Source organism: Grampus griseus (genome assembly GCF_964374135.1).
Source record: "Grampus griseus genome assembly, chromosome: 19".
Classification (NCBI taxonomy): Eukaryota; Metazoa; Chordata; class Mammalia; order Artiodactyla; family Delphinidae; genus Grampus; species Grampus griseus.
Window position 1 is genome coordinate 7924023 of NC_139013.1, and position 27426 is coordinate 7951448.

Below are 27426 nucleotides of genomic sequence, written 5' to 3' on the forward strand. Positions count from 1 at the left end.
CTCCTATAACCCTCTCCTGCTCGCCGTCTGAAGGGGTCCTGTCCCACCCCTACAGGAGCCCCACCCTCTTTGGCCAAGATGCCTTTAGGACTCTCTGCTGGGAGCGCTCGTTCCGAGCATGGAAGCGAGGCCTTCCTGGAGGGAACGGGTAATTCATACATTCTTTATTTCATTCATTCTTTTCCCGGTTTCCCCATGTTTCAGGTCCTGTGCAACAAGGCACTGGGGACAGGGAGGGACTTCAGGAGCGCCCTCTAGTGGGGAAACGCACAGGCTCCAGAATGGAGGTGGAGCCGGGCAGATGGGCGGGCCAAGCCTGGGGAGTGGAACGGCCGGGAAGACTTACTGCAGAAGTTTGAGCGGGGCCCAGAACTTCTCTCAGGAATTACCAACAGGAGAAGGAAGGGAAGAGTGCTTCCGCAGAGAGAACAGCATATGACTAGAGCAAGCTTTCTCAGTCTCCACATTGGTGACCCTTGGGGTCAGATGTCAGATCATTCCCTGCTATCCGGGGGACTGTCCTGTGTGTTGGAGGATGCTCAGTGCATCCCTGGCCTCTACCCACTTCATGTCTGTAGCACCCCCCAACCTGCCCCAGCACCATACAATCAAAAGTGTCTTTAGACATGGCCATATGTCTTTAAGGGGGCACAATTGCTCCTGGTTGAGAACCACTGTGCCGTGAGAGATGGGGAGCTAGTGGACGAGACCGGAGAGGTGGGTAGGGTCGGGTCTGTGGGCACTTGAACACCAGGGTGAAGAGCTGGGACTTTGTCCTGGAGATGCTGGCGCGCCAGGGAGGCCTGTGACAGCTCTAGGTATAGAAAGACCCGCTGGAGCTGTGAGGGGAGGCCAGGAGGTTAGGGAGGAGGCTGGGGTGATGGGGTGACGGTCCAGAAAGGGGAGGATGAGGCCTGAGCCAGGGGGATGGGCTGAGAGCGAGGAGGCGGGAGGTGGGGCTGAGGAAGGCTGGGCAGTGGGCTGAAGGGGAGGGAGGGAACAGCAGTGGTGCCCCGGGGGTCTTGGCACCTGTCCTCAGCTTTCCCAAGTTCCAGGTCCTGTGCTTCTGGTCCCTGAGGACTGTGAGTCCTCCGAGGAGTGCCCTCTAGTGGGGAAACATGTGTGCCCAAGCCCCGGGTAGGAGTGGGTTTAGGGGAAAAATGCGAAGGTCGGCTTGGGGTACAGGAAGTGTGAAGGGATGAGGAAGCTTGAGGGATACAGGAACTGAGGTGCAGCCCTAGAGTGGTGTTGGGAACTGGGTCTGCAGTTCAGTTGAAGTTTGTGAGACCCTCAGGGAGCCAGAATTCCTAGGTGCTGGGGAGGGAGGGGCTGGAACCTGGATTCCTATGGAGTCCCTCCCTGGCCTGGTCCCACCTCAGTGGATTGGGAGCTGAGCAGACTGCAGCGGCAATGCAAAGTGATGGAGGGTGAAAGGCGAGCCTACAGCAAGGAGGTCCACCAGCGCATCAACAAGCAACTGTGAGCCAAGCACCTGGGGCCCTGGAGCTGGGGCAGGGCTGTTGAGGAGGTGGATGCTGGCCTCCTCCTGGGGCTGACGGGGGAGGGAAGGCCCAGTGTGTCTCACTTTAGTGAGGCCGAGCTCTGCCCCTTTCTGGCTTCCCCTCCACTTCCCTGCCTGGGCAGTGAGGAGATCCAGCGCCTGGAGGGGGTGCGGGACAAACTGCAGGTCCAGATCAGCATTGCCCAGAGCCACGTCACGCGGCTGCAGGACAGCAAGAAGCTGGAAAACATGGGTCACCTGCTCAAGTGCCGGGTCCGGGCGCAGGCTGAGGTCAAGGAGCTGCAGGAGCAGACCAGAGCCCTGGACAGGCAGGTGGGTTCTGAGACCAGACCTGGTGGATCTTACTTAGGAGCATGTGTCATAACCTCTTTGAGCCTTACCTTCCTCATCTGAAAAATGGGGTTATTGAAAGCATCTCCCTGGGGGAGTTGTGTTCAGGCTCCGGTAAGAATATGAGTATTTAGTGCTTAGCACAGCCCCACACCTTCAAAAAAGGTGGTTAAGGGGGAAAGATTCACCTTCTGGAGTCAGTGAAACCTGCATTAGAATCCTGGTCCTGGCACATCAGCGCTATGTGACCATGGGCAAGTCTTCACCTCTCTGGGCCGTAGTTTCTTCATCTGCAAAAAGAGGATGTGGGTAACTCAGCAGAGTCTAGACAGATTTTTTCTTTTCCTGGCCGTGCTGTGTGGCATGTGGGACCTTAGTTCCCTGACCAGAGATTGAACCCGTGCCCCCTGCAGTGGAAGCACGGAGTCCTAACCACTGGACCGCCAGGGAATTCCCTAGACAGATTTTTCCTATTTGCTTCAAGACCTTGTTATTTGGCCCTGCAAACAATGTGACTTTTCTAGGCCAGTGTTCTTTTCAGTTTTTAGGACCACAACTCATTGTGACACAGTTCATAAACACACAGATACAGTCCTTTTTGCCACTTTAAGTGACATATTCACAAGTTCCAGGGATTTGGATGTGGACGTCTGGGCAGGAGGGTGAGGGGCATTTTTCTGTCTACTACATGTTCTATAGTTTTATTACATTTGACTTTCAATCAGTCCGTTTGTTCAGCTCTCAATATCACCCTGAGCTGCCTTTTGGAAGCTGAATTCTGTCTGATTTACACACCTCAAAATTTTGGCTGTTTCATGGTAGTACAGTGGCTTAGTGTGCGTTGGCTGCCGGAGCTGGCTTTCCTTAGTCTTTCATGGGAACTCACCAGAGACAGGTCCAACCGGATGATCTTATTATCTTGACTCCATGGATTCCTTTGCCCTAAGAAACTTGATTATGGAGAATTGCAGGTCAGGTGGGGTCCTCTGAATAGAGCTCTGTAAAGTTCCTCATGAGCTCAAGAAAGGATGTAGTTGTCTGGTGATAGTCATTCATTCAACAAATATTTGTTGAGTGCCTACTAAGTGCCAGGTGCTGTTCTAGGTGTTGAAGACACAGTAGTGAACAAAACAGACAGGAATCTGCTCTCATGTAGTTTACATTCTACTGGGGAGATAGACAATAAGCCAAATAAAAGCCAAAGAAAGGGACTTCCCTGGTGGCGCAGTGATTAAGAATCCGCCTGCCAATGCAGGGGACATAGGTTCAAGCCCTGGTCTGGGAAGATCCCACATGTCTGTGCGCCACGACTACTGAGCACGCATGCTGCAACTACTGAAGCCCTCATGCTAGAGCCCATGCTCCACAGCAAGAGCGGCCACTGCAATGAGAAACCCGCGCACCGCAACGAAGAGTAGCCCCCACTCGCTACAACTAGAGAAAGCCCGCGTGCAGCAACGAAGACCCAGTGCAGCCAAAAAAACCCCAAAAAACTGAAGAAAGAATTTGTTCCAAAGAAATCACCCAGAATCTCGCACAGAGAGACAAAAAGATGAGAAATGTGGAAGGGTGGTCAAGACAATTGCAGATCTAGTGAGAAGGTTTAACAGTTGTCTAATAAAAGTTTCAGAAGAACAGAAAGAGAACGGGACAGAGGTAATGTGTGACAGGATAATATCTGAGAACTTTCCAGAACCAATGAAAGAATGAATCCACAGATTCAAGGATGCCTTAGAGTCCAAAACAGGATGAACAAAAAAGCCACGCTTATGAAGGACATACGGAAATTTCCAAAATATACAAGCAGCCAGAAAATTGTTAAAAGGCATTACTTTCAAAGGAGCCACAGTTAGACTGACAACTGATTTCTCAAAAGAAACATTGGAAGTCAGATTGTGTCTTGTAACTTCAACGTACTAAGAGACAAGGTATTTTAACAAGGTATTCTTTTTTTTTTTTTTTTTTTTTTTTTTTTGCGGTACGTGGCCCTCTCACTTTTGTGGCCTCTCCCGTTGCGGAGCACAGGCTCCGGACACGCAGGCTTAGCGGCCATGGCTCAGGGGCCCAGCCGCTCTGTGGCATGTGGGATCTTCCCGGACCAGGGCACGAACCCATGTCCCCTGCATCGGCAGGCGGACTCTCAACCGCTGCACCACCAGGGAAGCCCTAACAAGGTATTCTTAACAAGGTATTTTAACAATGTGGCTGGATACAAAATTAATATTTCCCTGTGTTAGCAATAACTATTAGAAAATAGAAGAAGAAAGGACAAATTTATAATAGCCAAAAGAAGTACCTAGGAAGAAATCTAACAAAAGTGTGCAAGACCTCGATAGAGTAAATTGTAAAAGTTTATTGAGGGATATTGAAGAAGAATTTAATAAATGTAGAAATATACCATATTCACGGATTGGAAGAGTTAGTGTTGTAAAATGTCAGGTCTCCAAATTGATTTATAGAATCAGTGTAATCCCTACAAAACACTAAAAGTTTTTATTTTTAATGGATGGAATTGATAAAGAGATTCTAAGGTTTATAGAGAAGTGCAATGAACAAGATGACTAAAATTTACTTAAAAGAAGAACAATATGGAAGGATTTGCTCTATCGGTTATCAAGATTTATTATAAAGGTCTTATGGGACTTCCCTGGTGGTCCGGTGGTTAAGACTCCATGCTCCCAATGCAGGGGGCACAGGTTCGATCCCTGGTTGGGGAACTAAGATCCCACATGCAGCACGATGCGACATAAATAAATAAATCTCTTATAATTGATGCAGGGCTAATCAAGTGGGATAATGGGACAGAACAGAGAGACGGGGATGAGACCTATGCATATGTGGACACTTGATATTTGACTTCAAGAAATGGGAAAAGGAGGATTCTAATAATGGTGCTGTGAAAATTGGATATCCATACTGTAAGATGAAACCAGACACTTACCTCTCACTGTCCCCAAAACTAATTCCAGATGAATCAAAGGTCTAAATGTGTGAAAGTGCAGAACATTTCTTAAGTTACAGAAATCTCTACTTTTAAAGGAAAAGATTGATACATTCCATGACTTTAAAATTAGTAACTCCTGTTCATCAAAAGAACCATAAAGAGTGTGCAAACTAAGTCACAGTACTGAAGGTTATTTGTAAGACATAGCTGACAAAGAACCTAGCGTCAAGGACATATAAGGATCTCTTACAAATCATTAAAGAGTCAGCTCAATTTAAAAACAGTCAAAGGAAGGCTTCCTAGGTGGCACAGTGGTTAAGAATCCTCCTACCAATGCAGGGGACGCGGGTTTGAGCCCTGGTCCAGGAAGATGCCACATGCTGCAGAGCAACTAAGCCCGCGAGCCACAACTACTGAAGCCCGCGTGCCACAGCTACTGAAGCCCACCCACCTAGAGCCCGTGATCTTCAACGAAGAGTAACCCCCGCTCACCGCAACTAGAGAAAGTACAGCAACAAAGACCCAACGCAGCCAAAAATAAATTAATTAATTAAAAAAATAAAAAATTAAATAATTAAAGAAATAAAAACAGTCAAAGGACTTGAGTGGGCACATCACCAAGTAAGAAATTCAGATGTCCAATGAATGGAAGAATTATTACTCATCAGTATTCAGAGAAAGGCAAATGAAAGCCATAAGGAGGTATCATTACACACTCACCAGATTTTCAAAAATTAGTGTCCAAAAATACCAAGTGCTGGGGAAAGAAGGAATGGTGAGAACTCTTATGAAGTGTTGGTTGCTAAGACCCCACCAGTTGGTGGGAGTCTAAATTGTCATGAGTATCCTGAAAAGTATTTTTCCCCCATTATCTATTAAATTTGAAGAGAGACATACCCTGCGATCTGGGGTTGCATCTACTCCGCATGGACGGTCACCAGAAGCAGTCTTGGGCTTTACCTGACCATCACACTCACAGGATCCAATAGGCTGTCACTTGGCACCAGGTTCACTTAACTCTGTAGAAGGAAAGAGGACAAGAAACAACAGCATCTTTGCACAACAGCATCCAGTACATCTTCCTTGAGCGTCCAGGGGCTGCTTCTCAGCATCTTCAGTTGGATGATACTGTATGGGTGGGTGTTGCTCGCCCTGGCATAGGGAAGTTTTATATACAACATGAGCCACCTCTTGTAACAGATCATCAGGGCAGCTTCTAAGACCCCACAAGGAACGTATTCCATTGTAAGAAACACCCCACAGAGAAACCAGTTTTCTATTCAGTCCTGGTCATGTAGGCCTTTGGGGTCTATGAGTCCACTCATAATCCTTCCAATCTGATATAGTTCACCAATCAGGGGCCATTTTTGTAATCAGCATTGTTGCCTGGGAACACAGCTGGTGTTCCGTATTTACATTAGCCCAGCATGTTTCCATGGAAACAGTGTTAGAAGGAAGTAAACCAAAGTCATTTCCCAGTAGAAAATGGTTTAGATTTGTCAGTAACCCATCCTCCCACCCAACAATTCCACTTCTGAGTCTATACCCTGGAACCAGGACTCATGAAAACAATGTTGATAGATGCATTATTCATATCATCTAGCTCCAAACTGCAAATAACCCAAATGTTCATGAATATTTGAATGAATAAATAAATTGTAGTATATTCTCTTTTTGAAAAATATTTATTTATTTATTTTCGCGGAGCCGGGTCTTAGTTACAGCATGCAGGATCTTTTTTTAGTTGTGGCGTGCGGACTTCTGAGTTGCAGCATTCAGACTCTTAGTCGAGGCATGCGGACTCTTAGTTGCGGCATGCATGCGGGATCTAGTTCCCTCACCAGGGATCAAACCTGGGCTCCCGCATTAGGAGCCCAGAGTCCTACCACTGGACCACCATGGAAGTCCCATGTAGTATATTCTTATAATGACATAGTATACAACAATAAAAAATTACAATGAAATGTTTGTGGATGAATCTCACAAACATTTGAAGGAAGGAAGGCATAAAATATACAGACAGCATTATTTCATTTACATAAAATTCAAAACCAGGCCAAGCCAAACTTGTTTAGGAGGTTTATACCTGGGTGATAAAACTATAAAGAATTTCACTTAAGGAAGTATGGCAAACAGATTAATGACTCCCCGAAGATGTCCATGTCATCATCTCTGGACCCCGTGACGATTGCAGATTTTGAGTTAGGTAGGTTATCCTGGATTATCTGAATGGGCCCAATTTACTCACAATGTCCTTATAAGAGAGAGACAGGAAGGTCAGGGTCAGAGGAGACGATGTGATTATGGAGAGAGGAGATGTAACAACAGAAGCAGAGGTTGAAGTGGCCATAAGCCAAGGAATCCAACCTCTAGAAACTGGAAAAGGCAAGGAATGAATTCTCCACTGGAACCTTCAGGAGAAATACAGCCCAGCTGACACCTTGATTTTTAACCCAGTAAGACTGATTTCCAACTTCTGATCTCCAGAACTGTAAGATAATAAATTTGTTTTGTTTTAAGGCAGTAAATTTGTGGTATTTTGTTACAGCAGCAGTGGAAACTAACACAGACAGGAGAGTGGTACCTCTGTGGAGGGGAAGATGGTAGTGATTAGATTGCAGTGCTGTCAGTATTCTAGTTCTTGACCTGGGTGGTGGTTCAAGGATGTTCACTTTTAAAATATATAATAAACTGTACATACGTGATCTATGCACTTTTCTGTGCACAATAACATTTTTTAAGGAAAAAAAGATGTTACCCATCATAGACGTAAATGTAAAACCTAAAACTATAAAACTTCTAGAAAGAAGTGTAGGAGAAAATCTTTGTGAACTTGGGTTAGGCAAAGATTTCTTAGATGCAACACCAAAAGCATGATCCATAAAAGGAAAAATTGATAAGCTGGATTTCATAAAATTTTAAAACTTCTCCTCCTTAAAAGGGTCTGTTCAGAGAATGAAAAGACAAGTCCTACATGGGGAGAAAATATTTGCAAAGCCTGTACCTGACAAAGAACTTATATCCAGAATACATTAAGTAGTTTTAAACTCAATAAGAAAACAGACGACCTAATAGGAAAAATGGGCAAAAAGACTTGAACACACACTTCACCAAATATATATAACGTGGAAGCAAGCACGTTGAAATATTAGTCATTAGGGGAATGCAAATTAAAATCACAAGCTACTTCTGCACACTTATTAGAATGGCTAAAATTTAAAAGACTGACCTTGCCAACTGTTGGTGAGGATGTGGAGAAACTGGAACTTTCACACCCTGCTGGTGGGAATGTAAATGGGACAACCACTTTGGAAAATAGTTTGGCAGTTTTTAAAGAACTAAACGTCCACCTACCGTATGATTCAGCCATTTCCACTCCTAAGTATTTACCCTAGGAAAAAGAAAGCACATGTTCCTACAGCAAATTGTATGTGAATGTTCATAACAGTTTTATTTGTAAAATTCAAAACAGAAACAATCCAAATGTCCACCAACAGGTGAATGGATAAACAAATTGTGGTACATCCATACAGTGGAATACTACTCAGCAGTCAAAAGGAATGGGCTAGGGTAGGGCTTCCCTGGTGGTGTAGTGGTTAAGAATCCGCCTGCCATGGCAGGGGACACGGGTTTGAGCCCTGGTCCGGGAAGATCTCACATACTGCGGAGCAACTAAGCCCGTGCACCACAACTACTGGGCCTGCATTCTAGAGCCCATGAGCCACAACTACTGAGCCCACGTGCCACAACTACTGAAGCCCGCGCGCCTAGAGCCCGTGCTCCACAACAAGAGAAGCCACTGCAATGAGAAGCCCATGCACCTCAACAAAGAGTAGCCCTTGCTCGCCACAACTAGAGAAAGCCCGTGTGCAGCGACGGAGACCCAACGCAGCCAAAAATAAATAAATAAAATAAATTTAAAGAAAACAAAGGAATGGGCTATTGATATACCCAAAGACTTGGATGAATCTCAAAATAATTGTTATGAGTGAAAGAAGCCAAACTCCTCCCCTCAAAAAAAGAGTATATACTATGTGATCCCATTAAGCTAAAACTCTAGAGGGCTTCCCTGGTGGCTCAGTGGTTGAGAGTCCGCCTGCCGATGCAGGGGACACGGGTTTGTGCCCCGGTCCGGGAAGATCCCACATGCCGCGGAGCGGCTAGGCCCGTGAGCCATGGCCGCTGAGCCTGCGTGTCCGGGGTCCGTGCTCCGCAACGGGAGAGGCTACAACAGTGAGAGGCCCGCATACTGCAAAAAAATAAAAAAATAAAAATTAAAAAAATAAAATAAAACTCTAGAAAATGCAAACTGGCCTAACTGGGTTACTGCGTGGGAGTGGGGGGCCGCAGGAAGGAAGTGGCAGGGGGAATGGCAAAGAGGAAACTTTGGGGGTGATTGGTATGTTCACTCCTTCGATTATGTCAAACTTACCCAATTGTCTGCTTTAAATATATGCAGTTTTATTGTGTGTCATTTATACCTCAACAAAGCTGAGAAAAAATTTCCTACCTCACATCATCTGAAAACATCAAGTCTAGTTAGATTAGGTACTTAAATGTAAAGAGCAACATTTGAATACTTTTAAAAATTGAAGGAGAGTGTTTTCTAATCTTGGGAAGAATTCCTTGAACTACCTATGTTATTGACTCGGATTCTTGGACTTTTTTTTTCCCCCAACACCGCACAAGCTTTTTCAGTGGCCAAATATTGGCATCTTCATTATTTATTTATTTTTTGAAATGCATATTATCTGTTTGCTTTTTTGTTTAAGCCGTGCCACGCGGCTTGAGGGATCTTAGTTCCCCGACCAAAGATTGAACCCAGGCCACGGCAGTGAAAGTACCGAGTCCTAACCACTGGACCGCCAGGGAATTCCCAAGACTGGACCCTTTAATCCATAGAAATTGATAAGAGGCCAGACCAGGAATTCTGGTCTGGGATGAGGGAGCGAAAACAAGTAACAGGTTCCCTTGCTTGCTCCCCTAAGGGTGGGGTGAACTTGTTCCTTAAATGGGGTGAGGGTAGGGTGAATGGGTAGGTGGGGCAGGAGGCGAAGCTTAGGCGGTCTGCCCACCCCCTTGGTGGTGCTGTGTGCGGGCATCAAGAGCTGTACCCTGCTTTTGCTCCCAGCACCTCAGAAGTGGCCGTTGGTTTGTGGCCATTTTTTGTCTTATTGTTCATAATTGCCCCACTGATTGCACGTGCATGCAGTTATTTTTAGTCCCTTACAGTTTCTTTGTATTCTGTTGCTGGAGGAGACGTTTGTCCAGGTCCAAGTACAAGCACTCCAGTAAAGAGTCCCAGGTCCCAGCCTATCTCACCTAAATTTTCTTTGTTCCTGGAGCCCTTAATTTCTTAGTAAATTTTTTAGCCCCCAAAGAAACATCTAACAGGGGTGTGCTGGGAAACCAGCAATTAGCGGGGGAAAGCACCCTGATGTGTAGCATTTTCTTTTTTAAAAAATTTTATATTAGAGTATAGTTGATTTACAATGAGCATTTTCTGATTTTCGTAACATCAACGTTCTCATCTAGGCTGAGGTGAACATACCCTATCATGACCCCCAGTGAGTCACACCCTTATAGAATCCCCTCCACTTCAGTGGCAGCAGAACTCGTGACGGCAGAATTTGGCACAGGTGATGGGTTGTCCCTCCCTTGATGAGGTTATGCTATTTATTTATTTATATTTTTTTGGCTGTGTTGGGTCTTCGTTGCTGCACACGGGCTTTCTGTAGTTGCGGCGAGCGGGAGCTACTCTTTGTTGCGGTGTGCAGGCTTCTCACTGCAGTGGCTTCTCGTTGCGGAGCACGGGCTCTAGGCGCGTGGGCTTCAGTAGGTGAGGCACACGGGCTCAGTAGTTGTGGCTCATGGGCTCTAGAGCGCAGGCTCAGTAGTTGTGGTGCACGGGCTTAGTTGCTCCGCAGCATGTGGGATCTTCCTGGACCCGGGCTCGAACCTGTGTCCCCTGCACTGGCAGGCAGATTCTTAACCACTGCGCCACCAGGGAAGCCCGGTTATGCTATTTAATACTGCACCATAGTAGACTGAAGAAGCTGCCATGCTGTGGAGAGGGCCACATGGCAGGGAACTTCTGGGGGCTCCTAGGAGCTGAGGGCCTCAGTCCTGCAACCACAAGGAACTGAATTCTGCCATCAACCACGTGGTGAGTCCTGGATGAGACTGTGGCCCTGGTGACCCCTTTGTGAGTCCTGAGCAGAGGTTCCAGCTGAGCTGTGTCACGTTCCTGACCCATGGAATCTTCAAGATAATAAATAGGTGTTGTTTTAAGCCACAGGGTTTGTGGTACAGTTGGCCCTCCATATCTACAGGTTCTGTATATGTGGATTCAACAAACCAAGGATGGAAAATATTAAAAAAAAAAAGAAATTCCAGAAATTTCCAAAAGGTTAAACTTGAATTTTGGGGGCCAGCAACTATTTACATAGCACTTACACTGTATTTACAACTATTTACATAATATTTACTTTGTATTAGGTATTATAAGTAATCTAGCCATGATTTAAAGTATACAGGAGGTTGTGCGTAGGTTATATGCAAATACTATGCCATTTTATATAAGGGACTTGAGCATCTTTGGATTTTGGTATCTGAGGGGAGTCCTGGAACTAATCCCCTGTGGATACTGAAGGGCGACTGTAATTTTTCTGCAGAAATGGAAAACTGATATAATGGCCAATTTCAAACTACCAACAATTTAACTCATGTAATTCCTGAAAATGTAACAATCAGCTCTCAAGAGCTGTCCAAGGGGGCCCCAGTATTGCACTGCTAACAGCTCTATTATAGCAGTTTGGACCAAACAACCCAATAAATGTTTGCATCCTAACAACCTAGAAACCATTTGAAAAAATAATATACATAAATTGAAAAAAATTGTGTTTCGTTCTTAAAAACCACAATTACCTGTGGCACGTTTGTGCCTATTGGCCACTTTGCAACTTTTCAGATCTTGGAGTCAGAGTGGACTCACCACTCTCATTCCACACTGATTTCTGTGCAGTACTTGCTTTTTTTTTTTAATTGAAAATTTTACTGGGGTAATTGTAGATTCACCTGTGGTTTGAAGAAATAATGCAGAGAGAGTCCTTGTATGCTTTGCTTAGTTTCCCCCAATGGTACCATTTTGGGGTATTTGATTTTTATTACAGCAACTGCTAAAAACTCAGTTTCAGAAAGATGTGACATTGGACTTTCCTAGTGGTTCAGTGGGTAAGACTCCGCACTCCCAATGCGGGGGGGCTGGGTTCGATCCCTGGTCCGGGAACTAGATCCCACAACGCATGCTGCAACTAAGAGTCCGCATCTCGCAACTAGAAACATGCCACAGCGAAGATCCCGCGTGCTGAAACTGACCCGGGGCAGCCTAAATAAATATTAAAAAAAAAAAGAAAGAAAGATGTGACATTGGACTTCCCTGGTGGTCCAGTGGTTATAACTCTGCGCCTCCACTGCAAGGGGCACTGGTTCAATCCTTGGTCGGGGAACTAAAATCCCATATGCTATGTGGCGTGGTTTAAAAAAAACCCCAAAAAACAAAACAACAACAACAAAGAAAGATGGGACGTCACCAAAAGGAATGTAGCACCGTCTCACGTTGAACCTGGGAACTACCTTGAGCTCCAGGTTCATGTGGTGTCTGACCAATGTCAATGTGTCTCCCTCAAATTTTAAAATATCCCCGTGGTTGCCCCTCTGAGTTTGCTGCAATGCTCTGGGGTGCCTTGGCGCATGTATTCGTTTCTTTGGGTGGCTTATACTACAAAAATTTATTGTCACACAGTTCTGGAGGCCAGAAGTCCAAAATCATGATGTCGGCAGGGCTGGTTCCTTTTAAGGGCTGTGAGAATCTGTTCTGTGCATCTTGCCTAGTTTCTGGTGGTTTGCTGGCAATCTTTAGCCTTCCTTTGTGTGTAGAATCATCACTCCAATCTCTGCATTCATCTTTTTTTTCCTTTAAAAAATTTTGTAATACAATTTTAAAGGTTATACTCAATTTGCAGTTATTACAAAATACTGGCTATATCCCCCGTGTTGTACAATACATCCTTATAGCCTATTTCACACCCAATCCTTTGTACCCCCCACTCCCCACCCCTATATTACCTCTCCCCCTGCACTGGTGACCACTAGTTTGTTCTCTATATCTGTGAGTCTGCTTCTTTTTGTTATTTTCACTAGTTTGTTATAGTTTTAAGATTCCACACCTGCCTTCACCTTCATCTGGCATTCTCCCTGTTGGCATGTCTGTGCAAATTTCCCCTTTTTTATAAAGATGCCAGTCGTGTAGAATTAGGGCCCAACCCAGCGACCTCATTTTAACTTGATTACTTCTGTAAAAACCCTGTCTCCAAATAAGGTCACATTCTGAGGTTCTGGGGATCAGCACTTCGACATACGGATTTACAGGGGACTCAGTTCAACCCATGGTGCTGCACAAATCGGGAAACACAGTATCAAGCCATTCATTTATTCATTTAGTCTGCATGTTTTGTTGCATGCCAACTCTGTGTCAAGCACAGAAAAGATAAAAATCCGCCCTCGTGAAGTTTCCAATCTAGTTGGGAAGACAGCATACCCCAAACAAGTCAAGATGAATACGGGAATGAGAAGGGCAGGTTGGAAGTTGGTTTCAGGCATCAGGGCTTATCTTCCCCTCCTCTTGGTATAGACCGGGATTCTTGGCCTTCCCCAGTCAATAGAAATTGATTGGGCTTCCCTGGTGGCACAGTGGTTGAGAGTCCGCCTGCCGATGCAGGGGACGCCGGTTCGTGCCCCGGTCCAGGAAGATCCCACATGCGCGGAGCGGCTGGGCCCGTGAGCCATGGCCGCTGAGCCTGCGCGTCCGGAGCCTGTGCTCCGCAACAGGAGAGGCCACAACGGCGAGAGGCCCGCGTACCGCAAAAAAATAAAATAAAAAAAAAGAAATTGGTTAGAGGCCAGACAAGAAATTCAGACAGGCCTTTACTGGGGCCCCTGCTGCAGCAGCAGGGAGCGAAAACAAGTAACAGGTTCCCTTGCTTGCTCCCAGAGGTGGGGCGAGCTTGTCCCTTCTATGGGGTGACAGTAGGGGTGTGTCCACGGGTTGGGCCAGAGGAGTGGCTTAGGTGTTTTGCCTACCCCTCTGGGGGTGTACTGCAGGGGGCACACGTAGTACCTTGCTTTTGCTCCCGAACCCCTTTTTTTGTTCCTGACTCTTCAGAAGTGGCAGCTGGGTTTTTTTGGTCTTTTTGTACATTCTTGTCCAGAATTTGCCCTAACTGCACATGCACGCAGTTATTTTTAGTCCCTTATAGTTCCTTTGTATTTTGTTGCCCGAGGAGACGTTTGTCCAGGTACAGGCACTGCAGCAAAGGGTCCCAGGTCCCAGCCTGTCTCATTCTCAGCCTCTTGTTTCCACTTTGTCTACTGTGTGTGGCGTCGCATCCATCCAGATCACACATTTCTCCCAAAATATCAGGAAAGGAGTCAGGCTGGCTCAGCTTGGGTCACATGTCCATCTCTAAGTGGATTGTTTGGACCTGGGTCATGTGGCCGGCAGGGCGGCTCGTTATGGTTGGAAGTCAGATCCACGTGGAAGGTTGGGTACTCACCTCAGAAGAGGGGTACAGCAGACGGCTGGGGCCACAAGGACCGCAGATGTCAATCACGCTCAGTCACTCACCCTCCCTCTCATCTCCCTCATTCCCTCAATCTCTCCCGCATTCAGTCAACAAATAGGCACCATGTTCTTTCTTCCAGATCCAGGAATGGGAGAGCCGGATCTTTGCCCATGGGAAGGATGTCAAGGCCTCGGGATGCATCCTGGATCAGAAGGTCAAGAGCCAGCGAAGGGTCAAGATCCTTGAAGACCAGTTGGACAGGGTGAGGGTCAGCCTCTTGGCTGTCTCCCGACCTGAACTCTTGGGGGAAGAACTGAGCATGGGAGTCAAGTTTTAGAAACGGTGGACCAGATTCCTGGATGCAGAGTGGCCTAAAATAGTGGGTTCCCTAAGTGGGGTTAGGAGACAAGATCCTGGAGGGATGGAGGGTCTCCCAGGAAAGGAGACTGATGCTTGGGTCTTGGGGGGGATGGCGATGCTCTCAGAGCCCCCAAATTGGGAATGGGCCCCCTACCTGACAAGTGTCCCCTTCTTGGCTGAGAATGGAAGAGGGAGGCAGGCCAGGCCTCAGACAGACTCTTGGCATCCTCTCCCACACCACCACCCCCATTCCAGGTCACCTGTCGCTTTGACAACCAGCTGGTTCGGAATGCAACCTTGCGGGAGGAGCTGGATCTCCTGCAGATCGAGAGGAACCGCTATCTGAATGTGGACCACAAGCTGCAGAAGGTCAGTGGCCCTGAAGCCCAGGACCCCTTGGCCCAGCTGGAGTGCAGGGGAGGATGCAAGAGTCACCCTACTTTCTCCAACACTCGGGCCTCAAGTACGGAATTGCCCGGAGCCATAGGTTTACTTTAGTCCGGAGGGAATGGACACCTGAGAATGTTCCGGGCTACCCCCAGCAAAGAAAGCAGCCTCACTGAGATTTGCAGAAAGCAGAGATGTCACTTTGAGTGTTATCACCCAGGGCAACCAAGGCGCAGGCAGGACCATTTACATTCCATGGGTTTCTCAATAACCTTTGAAGTCCTTTGAAGAATCCTCCCTCCCTCCTTTCACCTCCCTTCCTTCCTTTATTCTCTCCCTCTCTCTTTCTTTAAGTTTTCCTTTGAAATAATTTCAAATTTGCACAAAAGGTGCAGGAATAGTACAAAGAACTATATATCCTTCACCAAGATTGATAATTTGCCAAATTTACTCTCTGTCTGTCTCCGTGTGTGTGTAATTAGTTTTCCTGAAAATAATTTATTGTCACAACTGCCGAACTATTTGAGAGTACGATGCAGACATTATGGTCCTAAGAACTTTAGTGTGTGTTTCCTAAGCACAAGACCATTTTCTTATATAAACAAAGTGCCCTTACCCAAGGGCACTGAACATTGTTACAATTCTAAGCAGTCCATATTTAAAGTTCATGACTGTTCCAACAATGTCCTTTATAGCTAATTTAATTATCTGCTACAGGCTCTGGGCCAGGATCCCACATTGCATTTGGTTGTCCTGGCCTCATTCATCTGGAACAGTCCCTCGGCCCTTCTTTTTTTTTTTTTGGGCTGCGTTGGGTCTTCGTTGCAGTGTGCAGGCTTCTCATTGTTATGGCTTCTCTTGTTGTGGAGTATGGGCTCTAGGCATGCAGTCTTCAGTAGGTGTGGCACACGGGCTCAGTAGTTGTGGCTCGTGGGCTCTAGAGCACAGGCTCAGTAGCTGTGGCTTGCTGGCTTAGTTGCTCCGCGGCGTGTGGGATCTTCCCAGACCAGAGATCAAACCCGTGTCCCCTGCATTGGCAGGCGGATTCCTAACCACTGCGCCACTAGGGAAGTCCCCCTCGGCCCTTCTTTGTCTCCATGACTTTGACATTTTGGAAGCATCCAGGCCAGTTGTGCTGTGTGACGTCCCTCAATGTGGATTGATCTGCTCTTTCTCCATGATTAGATTCAAGTTGTGCATTTTTGGTGGAATATCACAGAGGTGGTATTGTGTCATTTGCGGGCATTATATCAGTAGGCACATAACGTAAGTTTGTCCCATAACTAGTACCGTTGACCTCGATTGCTTGGTCAGCCAGGTTTCTCCAATATAGAGTTTTCCTCTTTGTAATGACTGAGTCCAGGGAGGTTCTTTGAGACTATGTAAATATCCTGTTCCCTGATACATTTTCACGCAATTGTTCTAGCATCCCTTAATGACTTTTGCCTGAATAATTATTATTGTAATGGCTACCAAATGGTGATCCTTCTCTCTCCTTTCTTCTTCATTTATAAGATGGCATTTTACTTAAGGAAGAACTTCTTAAGTATATTTATGGGTTATCAGGAAGCATTCATGTATTCTTACTTTATTCTCTGGGTTATAATCCATAGTGCTTATCATGATGTTTGCATTGTCTCAGATTTGACTGGTGGGAGCCCCCTCAAGCTGGCTTCTCTGTCCTTCTGACAAGCCCATCTGTTTTTTTTTTTTTTTTTTTTTTGAACACTTCCTTACTTTCTGGCACAGGAAGATAGTCCAGATTTTCTTGTACTTGATCAGCCTTAACTCTCAAGTTAGCATTTCTCCATGGAGTCTTGATTCTTCCTAGTGGGGAGTCCTGCTTCTTCTTCTCTTGGTGCTGAGAAACCAAATTACAGGCACTAGGAGTCCTCACTGCTACTGGGGTGTCCCTGCCTTGGGGCCCTTTCTCTGGAGCTAGGAAACACACGCACATATTTTAAAATTGTGAGTTCATGTCGGTGCCTCTCATTCCAATCCATCACCCCTGGGTTATTCCTGAACCTTCCCTATTTTATCTTTTTCTTCCCCACAGTGGGAACCTTGGCTCCCAACAGCGTTTATAGACGTACTCACTTGTTCATTCCTACAAAACACATAAGAGAGGTTCAGAATTGCTATAGCTGTACTAACACCCCCTGAACCTGAGCGTTCAAGATTTGTTTGCAGATTGTTTTGTTCTCTGAGGGCCTGGGTATCTATCTATTTATCTATCTCACATTATTGTATTCAGAAGTCACTGGGATTAGTTCCTATTTTTTTGGTCTTCTTTGTGGTTCTGTTCTTTGTTTGAAATACAGTTAGGTTCACTTGCTTCTGTTTGTATTTGGTTTTAGTTCTCTCCCCTATCCTTGTTGATTTAATTTTCTTTATGAATATGTAAACCGTCGACAGGAGTTCCCAAATCAAAACTATGCCAAGAGGTAAGCCACAGAAATATCATTTCCTCACCATCTCTTCCACTTCGTTCCCATTCAGCCCCCATAGTTTCTGGTTATCCATCCTAGGTTTCTTGTTACAAAAGTGTATGTGTTTGTGTGTTGTGTGTATGCACGTGCACACATACGCATGCACATGTATTTATACATACGTATATATGTATGTGCGTATTACAGTAATATATACACACATTATATATGTATATGTATGTGTGTATATATGTTTATATACATTAATACATATATACACATTATGTATATGTACTATATATATATATAAAATTTCCTCTTGTCTTTCTCCTGAAATAACCCTTTTACGCATAACTCTGCAAAGACACTTCCATAGGACTAGAAAACAGATTAGCGTGGTCACAATCATGAAATTCACACAAATTTCTGACCCCCACCACAAAGTTAGGTCAGCACTCTTAGGAATATTCTGGGTTGGGTGTTTCACTGCATTCCTTTTTTATTTATTTATTTGTTTGTTTTTGGCTGTGTTGGGTCTTTGTTGCTTCCTACTCATCAATCTGGCTTTCCTTTCACTTGGTACCTGTTTAAAATCCCTTTCACCGATTGCCGCTAATGAGGAAGGTCCAAGTTTCTAAGGCCCAGGAGCCTCCCTTCTTATTGGGGAAATGTGGGGCTTAAAGGAGGGCCGTCCAGTGATGAGGGTGTTAGAAGTGGTATCTGTTTTGTTCTCTTGGCAGGAGTTGCAGCTCCTGCGGGACACGGTCAGGACCCTCATGGTCTCCTCCACCTCTGCCTACACCATCAGGTAGGGCCCCTGGAGGCATCCTAGATGACTCAGTCCATGCATTTTCTTAAGGAAGTGGTGGGAAGTTTCCAAACTCAAGAAATAGATTGTCAGAACATCCTTTTTTTTTTTTTTTTTTTATAAGGTGCCCCTTTCTCTCCCACCTCCACTGATTTCCCAGCTTCTCGGGCAAGGTCCCTCTCCTTGGGTGTATAAATTAACCTCTTTAACCCCAGTCTGTTAATGGCATGTAGCACATAGGGATGTAGAAAGGCTTAAGGGGAATTCCCTGGCGGTCCAATGGTTAGGATTCCGCACTTTCACTGTCATGGCCCAGGTTCAATCCCTGGTCCGGGCACTGAGATCCCACAAGCCACAGGGCGTGGCCAAATAAATAAATAAAGAGACTTAAGGGACTTCCCGGGTGGTCCAGTAGTTGAGAATCTGCCTCCCAATGCAGGGGATGCGGGTTCGATCTCTGGTCGAGGAACTAAGATCCCACATGCCTCGGGGCAACTAAGCCCGAGCACCACAGCTAGAGAGAAGCCTGTGTGCTGCACCTAAGGCCCAATGCTGGCAAAAATAAACAAATATTTAAAAAAAATAGAGAGACTTAAGTAAGTGCACATAGCAGGGGGCCAGGTCGTAGGAAGCATCAGTGAATGACTGTAATTAGATTGATATTTGTCAGTATTGGTTGAAAGGGACAGAGATTCTCTCAAGCCACCTTCAGATAAAGGATCATGTTGTGTGGAGTCTAGAAGCCCCAGCTGCTCTGCTCATGGACGTCTTTCTCTGCCTCTGGGCTCTCCTGGGTTCCATGCTCTCTCTTAGCCCATCTCTGCTCCTTTCTGAGCTTCAGCCCTGTTCTCTTGCTCCAAGTGGTTTCTTACCTTCTATTCAGTGTCTTGTTTCTACCACATGACTTCTGCTTATCATGGTTCATGAGTCCTCATGACATCGGTTATAGTCCAAATCTACCTTATGGTTTCTGTGATCTTTCTTTCTTTGTTCCTCTTTTTTTTTTTGCGGTACACGGGCCTCTCACTGTTGTGGCCTCTCCCGTTGTGGAGCACAGGCTCCGGACGCGCAGGCTCAGCAGCCATGGCTCATGGGCCCAGCCGCTCCGCGGCACGTGGGATCTTCCCAGACCGGGGCACGAACCCGTGTCCCCTGCATCGGCAGGCGGACTCTCAACCACTGCGCCACCAGGGAAGCCCTCCTCCTTTCTTTTCTTTCTTTCTTTCCGTCCTTCCTCCCTCCCTCCCTTCCTTCCTTCTTTCCTTCCTTCTTCCTCTCTCTCTTTCCGTCTTTCCTTCCCTTCTTCTGTCTTTCTTTCCTTCTTCCTTCCTTCCTTTGAGTTACGATGCACATAAAATTCACCTTTTAAAAATTTATGTATTTATTTATTTATTTTTGGCTGCATTGGGTCTTCGTTGCGGCGCGCGGGCTTTCTCTAGTTGCGGCGAGCGGGGGCTGCTCTTCATTGTGGTGCGCGGGCTTCTCACTGCGGTTGCTTCTCTAGCTGTGGAGCGCGGGCTTTAGGCGCATGGGTTTCAGTAGCTGTGCCGCGTGGGCTCTAGAGCACAGGCTCAGTAGTTGTGGCGCATGGGCTTCGTTGCTCCGTGGCATGTGGGATCTTCCTGGACCAGGGCTTGAACCCATATCCCCTGCACTGGCTGGCGGATTCCTAACCATTGCACCACCAGGGAAGTCCCCAAATTCACCATTTTAAAATGTACCATTCAGTGGCATTTAGTACCTTGGTAATGTTGTGCAATCATCACTTCTGTTTTCATCACCCCCAAAGGAGACCTGTAACCATTAAGCGGTTATTCTCTCTTTCCCTCTTCCCCAACGTCCTGGCAACCACTAGTCTCCTTCCTGTCTCAACGATTTACCTATACATCTGCCTTTCTGTAAATTTACTTTTCTGTTTCATGCAAATGGAATCATACAACGTGTCCTTTTTGTGTCTGGTTCCTTTCACTCAGTGCAGTGCTTTCAAGGTTCACCCACGTTGTAGCATCTCTCAGTACGTCATGCCTTTTTATGGCTGATTCTGTAATTTGTTACCTGTGGTCCTCCATGACCTCTTCAGAGCCTTGACTCATGGCTTCTGTTCACGCATAGCTCTGGCTTCTTCCTAACTTGGCCTTCATAACATGACCTTTTGTGGCTTCTCTCTATACACCCTTTTAGCTTCGGCTTCCCGCTGTCCCCTTCTTAGCATTTCCCAATTCGGATTCTGAGGAGAGAATCTGACTGGCCCGGCTCATCTTTTCTGCCACGTCCCACAAGTGATGGTCTGCTGGCCTGTCTTTGCATCACCAGGATCTAGCCTCTGCCAACAATCCTCCAGCTGACTGCAGTGGGCAGCCTAGCCGGGTGCAAAGATAGGGTGGTTTCCGTTAAAGGCAGGGGGCAGCTGTCAGGACCAACACTTCTGTCAGACCAGCCATTGTCTCCAGTGCTTCCTTGCTGGCTGACCTGGGCAGGTCACTTCCCCCCTCTGAGCCTCAGTTTCCTCTACTGTGACATGGCAACAATAATGGTATCTACCTCATGGGCTGCTGTGGGGACTTATGGCGTGCTGCTTTGGAGCATCTCCTGCAGGGCCAGGCTCTTGGGAAGTTGGGTTCCCTCTTCCTGGCCTTTCTGTTGACCTGAAGCCCAAGGCACAGAAAGAACTGTGAGTCCTAATCCCTGAGGGGCTGCTAGAGCGGTCGCCGGGGGCTAGGGCTGGTGGGTGCCAGGAGAGGACTCCCACCAAGGAGGACCGACCTGAGTAAGCCTCAGAGGAATTTGAACAGAGCAAGAAGCTAGTGCCCTGAGTCGAGGCAACCAAGGTTGGCAAAGGTGTGGAAAGGGGAGCTAGAATGGTCCATGGGCAGGGACCTGAGGCGACTGACCTGCTGTTCTCCCAACCTAATGACCCTCTGACCTTTGATCCTGTGACCTGTGAAGTAGGCTTGGGGCACTCTGAGTTTACAGTTGGCTGCACTACGTTTAAAAGCTTAAAAGCTCCACCTTCGGCCAAGCAGGCCAGGGGAGTTTCAGTGAGTGAGCCCCCTGACTCTGCCCCATAAACCCATCCTGACCCACCCCTAGGAAACTAGACAGTTTTCTGCCTTTTGTGACCACTGGGTAACGGCAACCTGATTCTGTCCCATCCCTGAGACCCCAGGCTGACTGTGCCCCATCCACCACCACCCCCAACCCCAGGATGACCCCACGCGTCCCTGTGACTCAAGACTGACCCTGCCCCATTCACCCTCCAACCCCAGGCTGACCCCGCCCCTCCCTGGGCCCCAGGATGAACCCAAATCCAACCTCCAATCTCCCTGACCCGGGTCTAACCCCCCACCCCTCCCAGGGAGGAGGCGAAGGCCAAGTTAGGCATGCTGCGGGAGAGGGCAGAGAAGGAGGTGGCCCAGAACGACACGGAGGTGCAGATCTTGCAGCGGCAGATCGCGCACTTGGAGCAGCTGCACCGCTTCCTCGAACTCAAGAACAGCGATCGGCAGCCGGATCCCGCCGTCGTGGAGAAGCGCGAGCAACGGGGTGAGGCCGGGGCCGCCACCTCTGCCTGCAGCAGGCCGGGCCAGGGGAGGGGCGGAGCGGCTCGCTCCAGGTCTCGCCGCGGGGCGGGGCCGGCCGGAGGGCGGGGCTGGAGGGGCGGGGTCTGCGCGGCTGCGGTGTTGTTGCCCCCTCCCCACCAGCGTGCCCAGCCAGGGCCCTCCGCCCTGGTGGCCGCCCCGGACGCCGACCTCACTGCCCCCTCACCCCCCAGCCCGGGAGGTGGCCGAAGGCCTCCGGAAGACCTCCCAGGAGAAGCTGGTGCTGCGCTACGAGGACGCCCTGAAGAAACTGTCCCAGCTGACCGGGGAGAGCGACCCGGACTTGCTGGTGGAGAAGTACCTGGAGTGTGAGTCCCTGGGGGTAGGGGGTGGGGATGGAAAGGGCGGGGAGGAGGGGGGGCAGGAGCACGGCGCCCAGCCCCCCGGAATCCAGTGCAGACTGTGCTCTGTCTCGGTCACCGAGGGCCTCCGCTTCGGCCCTGGGGACTCCTCCACCTGCGCTGGAGGGACCAGGAATCAGGCTCCGCCCTACTCGCCTCTTCCCGTCCGCCCTGCCTCCGCCCCTCTCTCTACCCCGCCTTCTCCCCAGTCTCTCTCCCACCCACGTCTCGGGCCTACTGACCGCTTCCTTCTCTGTGTGTCTCCACCCGTCTGCATCTCTCTGTTCTCACTGAGTGTATCTCCGTCTTTTTCTTTCTGTCCAATTTCCCTGGCGTGTCTGCCTTCCCGCCTCCCCCATCCGTCTCCCCCTTCCCCGTTCCCTCCCTCCTCCGCCTCCCTCATTCCTGGGCCTGCGGGAATCTTCCTCTCAGCCTCTGTGTGCCTATCTCCGTGTCCCTGTTGCTGTCTTTCTCCCGGTGTCTAATGTTCTCTCTTTACCCACCTTTACCGTTTGCGCTCCCTCACTTCTCTGTGTCTCTGTGTCTCGCTCGGCATCTCTGTGACTTTCTCTCGGTCGCTCTCTCTTTCTGTCGCTCTGCCTTGCCCTGTATTTCTCTCTGTCGGCCCCTGTCTATTTCTTTGCCTATCTCTCTCCGTCTCTGTCTCTCTTTGTCTCTGTGTCTTTGTTGCCTTTCTCAACATCTCTTTCTCTGCCTTTCTGTGTGTGTCTCTCCGTTTGCTGGTCTCTGTCTCTCTGGACCCTGCCTTTCCTGACTCGCCCCCAGTGGAGGAGCGGAACTTCGCAGAGTTCAATTTCATCAATGAGCAGAACTCAGAGCTGGAGCGTCTGCAGGAGGAGATCAAGGAGGTGAGCGAGACCCGCCCCTCCCCCTCCCCTCCCCCTCCCCTCCCCTCCCCTCCCCCTCCCCTCCCCCTCCCCTCCCCTCCCCTCCCCCTCCCCTCCTCCACCCACGTTGGCGCCCCCTCCCGAGCTGGGCCCAGCGTCGCGCCCCTGCCCCTGTAGATGCAGGAGGCCTTGGAGAGCGGGCGCCGCAGCGAGGAGGACCGTCGCTCGAGGCAAGAGCAGCAGCTGGCCGAGTTGCAGCAGCGCGTGGACGAGGTGCACACGCAGGCCGAGAACCTGGAGGCCCGCTTCCAGAACTTTCGCGGGCAGCTGGAGAAGCTCAAGACCGGTGAGCACCCGCCCCGGCTTCTTCATCTGGAAGGATGCGATGAGCAGGCGGAGAGCCCTGCCCGGGCCGGCCACGCGGAGACATTCTGCCGACCACTCTGTGCACTCCCTTGTCGTCTGTCCCATATCCATCCGACCATCCATTCACTCATCCTTCATCCATTCTGCGTCCAGCCAGCCAGCCATCCTTCATCCAGCCATCCTGCATCCATCATCCGTTCATCCTTCCAGTGTGGAGTCCATGAGAGTCAGGCAGCCCTGGGTTTGAATCCCAGCTCCACCACTTGTGAACTTTGGTGTGTGGTTTCCTCTGTTGGAGCCCCTCCGGAAGTGGAATGGCAGTGCCTAGTTTGTAGGGTCGGCATGAGAATTAGATGGGATGAGGGATGGAGAGAGACTGGGAGGTGGCAGTGGTGGTGGGGAGCAAGCAGGAGGGCCACCTCGTGCTGCGCGGTCGGAGCTCAGGTATTGGCAGACCCTCTTTCCCTCTGTTGTAGGGACTGCGGTGACAAGCCCTGTGCTAGGTAGTGAGGACCGGCAGGGGGAGGCGGGGAAGATGCTGACACGGGCTCTGGATACTCGTAACCCAGGGGCTGGGAGGGAGGACACCTTGGGCCCTGCAGGAGGAAGGGTATGCCTTAACTCAGAGTGGAGTGCAGGACCAGGATTTGGGGGGCCCAGTGCAGAATGAAAATGCGGGGCCCCTTGTTTACAAACTGGCAAGAATTTCAAGAGACAAGAGCAGAGCATCAAACCAAACGTGGGCTCCTTCTCGGCACAGGGCCCTGTGCCCATGACATTGGCTCTGCTGGGCTCACAGGGGAGGTCTCCTGGGAGCCATGATGCTTGAGGCCGATTTTGAAGGATGAGTATTTAACCAAACAACTGGGGAGAGGGGATGCTCCCAGCAGGCGGGGCCAAGGCTCGGAGGTGCATGCAAGGAAGGCAGGTTCTTCGTGCAGAGAGGGCGTGGGTGGGAGTTGAAGAGGGTCAGATCCTAGACGGATGCCAGGCTGAGGCTTTTTCCTAGGGGTGCTGGGGAGCCATGGGAGGGCTGTGAGCAGGAGAGGGGGGTGGATAGGAGGGAGAGGGATGAGGATGGAGAGGGAGAGAGGGAGCACAGAGGTGTCAGGGGTGTGAGGGCTGAGGCACCAGGGGTCTGGCCCGGTGAGGGTGCAATGCGGAACCTGGGAGGAGGAACTGCTCTGGGGGGTGAGCCTAACCTCAGTGTGAGCGGTATTGCGGACTGTTCGGAGAGGGACCCCAGGAGGAAACTGAATATGAGCCTGCAGCTCAGGTGGGGGAGGCAGGGGAGGGTGGTAGGGATGCCACAGGCTGGGTGCAGATTTCTGTCAAGGTCATGGGTGCATCTTATTTCATTCACAATAACCAGTTAACTAAATACAAGCAGGCCAATTGTGAGAGCGGGTCACAGCCTTGGTGCTGCTGTGAATTTCCTCCGCTTTCTCCCGTGGAGCACGTGTGTGTGTTTCTGTGGGAGAAGCACATCCTGAGCTGTGGACTCGCTGGGTTGGGTGGAAGCTGGGTGATTCTGAGCCGTGAGCAGAGGACTGGCCGTGTGGAGGTGCCCTTGTCACGTTTTCCTTGGACTTCCCTCGCTTTTTGCCCTCTGTCATCTGGAACCCGGTGGGTCTGAACTTGGGCAAGTCCCTTCGCATCTTTGAGCCTTGCTTGGGCAGCAGGGCCTTGAGGAGAGGAGAGGGTGGCACCCCGTGGGCACCGGATCCATGATGGCTTGTCCCCTCTGACCCCAGATATCCAGCACCTCTTCACCAGGGCCCAGTGTGACAGCACGGTCATCGATGACCTCCTAGGGGTCAAGACCCACATGAGAGACCGGGACATAGGCCTCTTCCTGGGCCTCATAGAGAAGCGGCTGGTGGAGCTCCTGACGGTGCAGGCCTTCCTCGAAACCCAGGTTGGGGTGCAGACGGTGCAGAGGGGGGACAGGGTGCCGGGGCCTTGGAGACGGGCCTGAGCAGACCACTGGCTTCTCCACCCTCCAGAACAACCTCTCTGCCAGCTTGCCTGACGCTGCCCTCCTGGTGCTGGGCCAGAGCTCCGAGGATCTTCCCAAGAAAGTGGCCCCACCTCAGCCCCCTGACCATCTGTGAGCCAGAGGGCAAGGGTCAGGGAGCTTCCACGGGGGGCAGAGGAGACAAGGGAAGGGAGGGTTTTCAGGTGTGGGTGGGCCCCCGGGACTGGAGGGTGAGTGGGGCTCGGGGCCGGGGGGAGTAGAAGATGAATTGGGTACTTCGGGGGAATCAGGAGTAAGGGCTCCAGGGACATTCGATGGGGCCCTGGGTGGACCCGAAGGGGAAAGGGCGCTCAGAGCCCGGCGCACGGCTGAGGGTCTCAGGGCCTAGCAATGAGACGCCATCGGCCTTCTGAAGGTCGAGGAGTAGAGTCCCTTCCTGCCTTCCACCCACCTTAGTGAGGACCCCCCAGGATTTGAGGCCAACGACGACTACCCGCTGAGCGAGGGGGAGCTGCTGAGCTACGTGGTGAAGTCGGTGAGGACGGGTGCCCGCGGGAGCAGGGCGGCTCTTCCTCCTCTGGGGCCCTAACTCGCCTCCCCTGCAGCTGGAGGCCCGGGAGCAGGCGAAGGGTCAGTACCTGAAGCAGCAGGCTGAGGCCGTCACGAAGGTGGACAGCACCCCGAGCGTGACCCTCTCCAGCACCCAGGCCAGCTCCAGCCTGCCCCTGCTGCCCAAGAGCCCCAGCGCTGTCCCCGGCTCCCTCACGAGCCACAGGGCTAGCAGCATCCTGGCGTCCAGCGGAGGCCGCGCCACCAGCTCCAATGTCGGCCGTGTCAGCTTTAGGGACCCCAGCTCCAGCGCAGGCCACGCGACCTTCGGCTCCACCAGACCCGTCACCGGGGGACTTATGTCCAGCCGGGGCTCGACTGAGGGCCGAGCGATCGTCACATCCCCCAACTCTAGCAGCTACCCGGGGTCCACTGGATACTTGGGGTCCAGCAGAGGCCACGAGAGCTTTGGGGGCCCGGAGAGCAAAGGCCCTGAGTCAGAATCGAGTGGAGGCCTCAAGTCCAGCAGAGGCCACGTCTCAAGCACTGGCCCTGCCTCTAGCACCGGCCGGGTCTCCACCACCAGCAAAGATTCCCAGAGCAAATACTAGGGGCACCCAGCCCCAACCCGGCCTCTGGCTCTTTGCAGGGCCTTCTCTGGGTCTCTGCCTCTTAATTTCCCCTATGCCTCTCCATCTTTCTCACCCAGCTCCGGGTGACCTGCCTGCACACCTGTCTGCATCTCCCCTTCACTATGTCTCTGCATCTCTTCCCATCAGCTCCCCGTCATCTGTCGCCTGGTCCCCCTCTCTGTTTCCAACCTGCCCTTCCCTTTCGGTTCCCTAATCTTCTGTTCTCTAGGCTTCCCGTTCAGTGTGTCTCTGTCCTGTCTCCATGTTTGTCTCCCCATCTCTACTCCGACCTCTCTGATTATCCCCCCCACCTCCTGTTTCGGCTTCCCCATTTCTAACTCCCTCTCCTCTCCTCCATCTCCCAGGCCCTCCTCGCATCTCATGTCCTTGTCTCTGTAGCTCCTCATTCCTTGTCCTCAAGAGTCCCCAGTACTGACCAGTGGGGGAAGGATGGGGGCAAAGACATCAGGGTCAGCATGAACTGTGACCATAGGAAATAAAGGCCAGAGTCTGATTTTTACCCCAGCCTGGTTACAAGCGTATATGTGAGTGAGTGAGCATAAGACATGGCTGTTTCCTCTACCTTTGGCCCAGGAGAAAATGTATGACCCTGTCCCTATTCCCTGCCATTCATTCATTTACTCACTTTTTTTTTTTTTTTTTTGAGACTTGCACATTTCAGGCTCTACTGAGAACCAGAAACTGTATCA

At 49.8% G+C, this 27426-nt stretch overlaps 1 protein-coding gene across 1 annotated transcript; it reads left to right on the plus strand.

Annotated features, from left to right (window-relative positions):
* Positions 1-78: 78 nt before the first annotated feature.
* ODAD1 (outer dynein arm docking complex subunit 1) lies at positions 79-27138 on the plus strand (the record flags this gene model as incomplete). The annotated part of the gene is made up of 14 exons (XM_082677740.1): positions 79-148; positions 1380-1479; positions 1645-1834; positions 14559-14681; positions 15035-15148; positions 18336-18403; positions 21759-21946; positions 22176-22310; positions 23130-23212; positions 23369-23537; positions 25312-25475; positions 25564-25667; positions 25992-26070; positions 26141-27138. The coding sequence occupies 14 exons, from the start codon at positions 79-81 to the stop codon at positions 26693-26695; spliced, it is 2142 nt and encodes a 713-aa protein (XP_082533866.1). The 3' UTR covers positions 26696-27138.
* Positions 27139-27426: the final 288 nt, after the last annotated feature.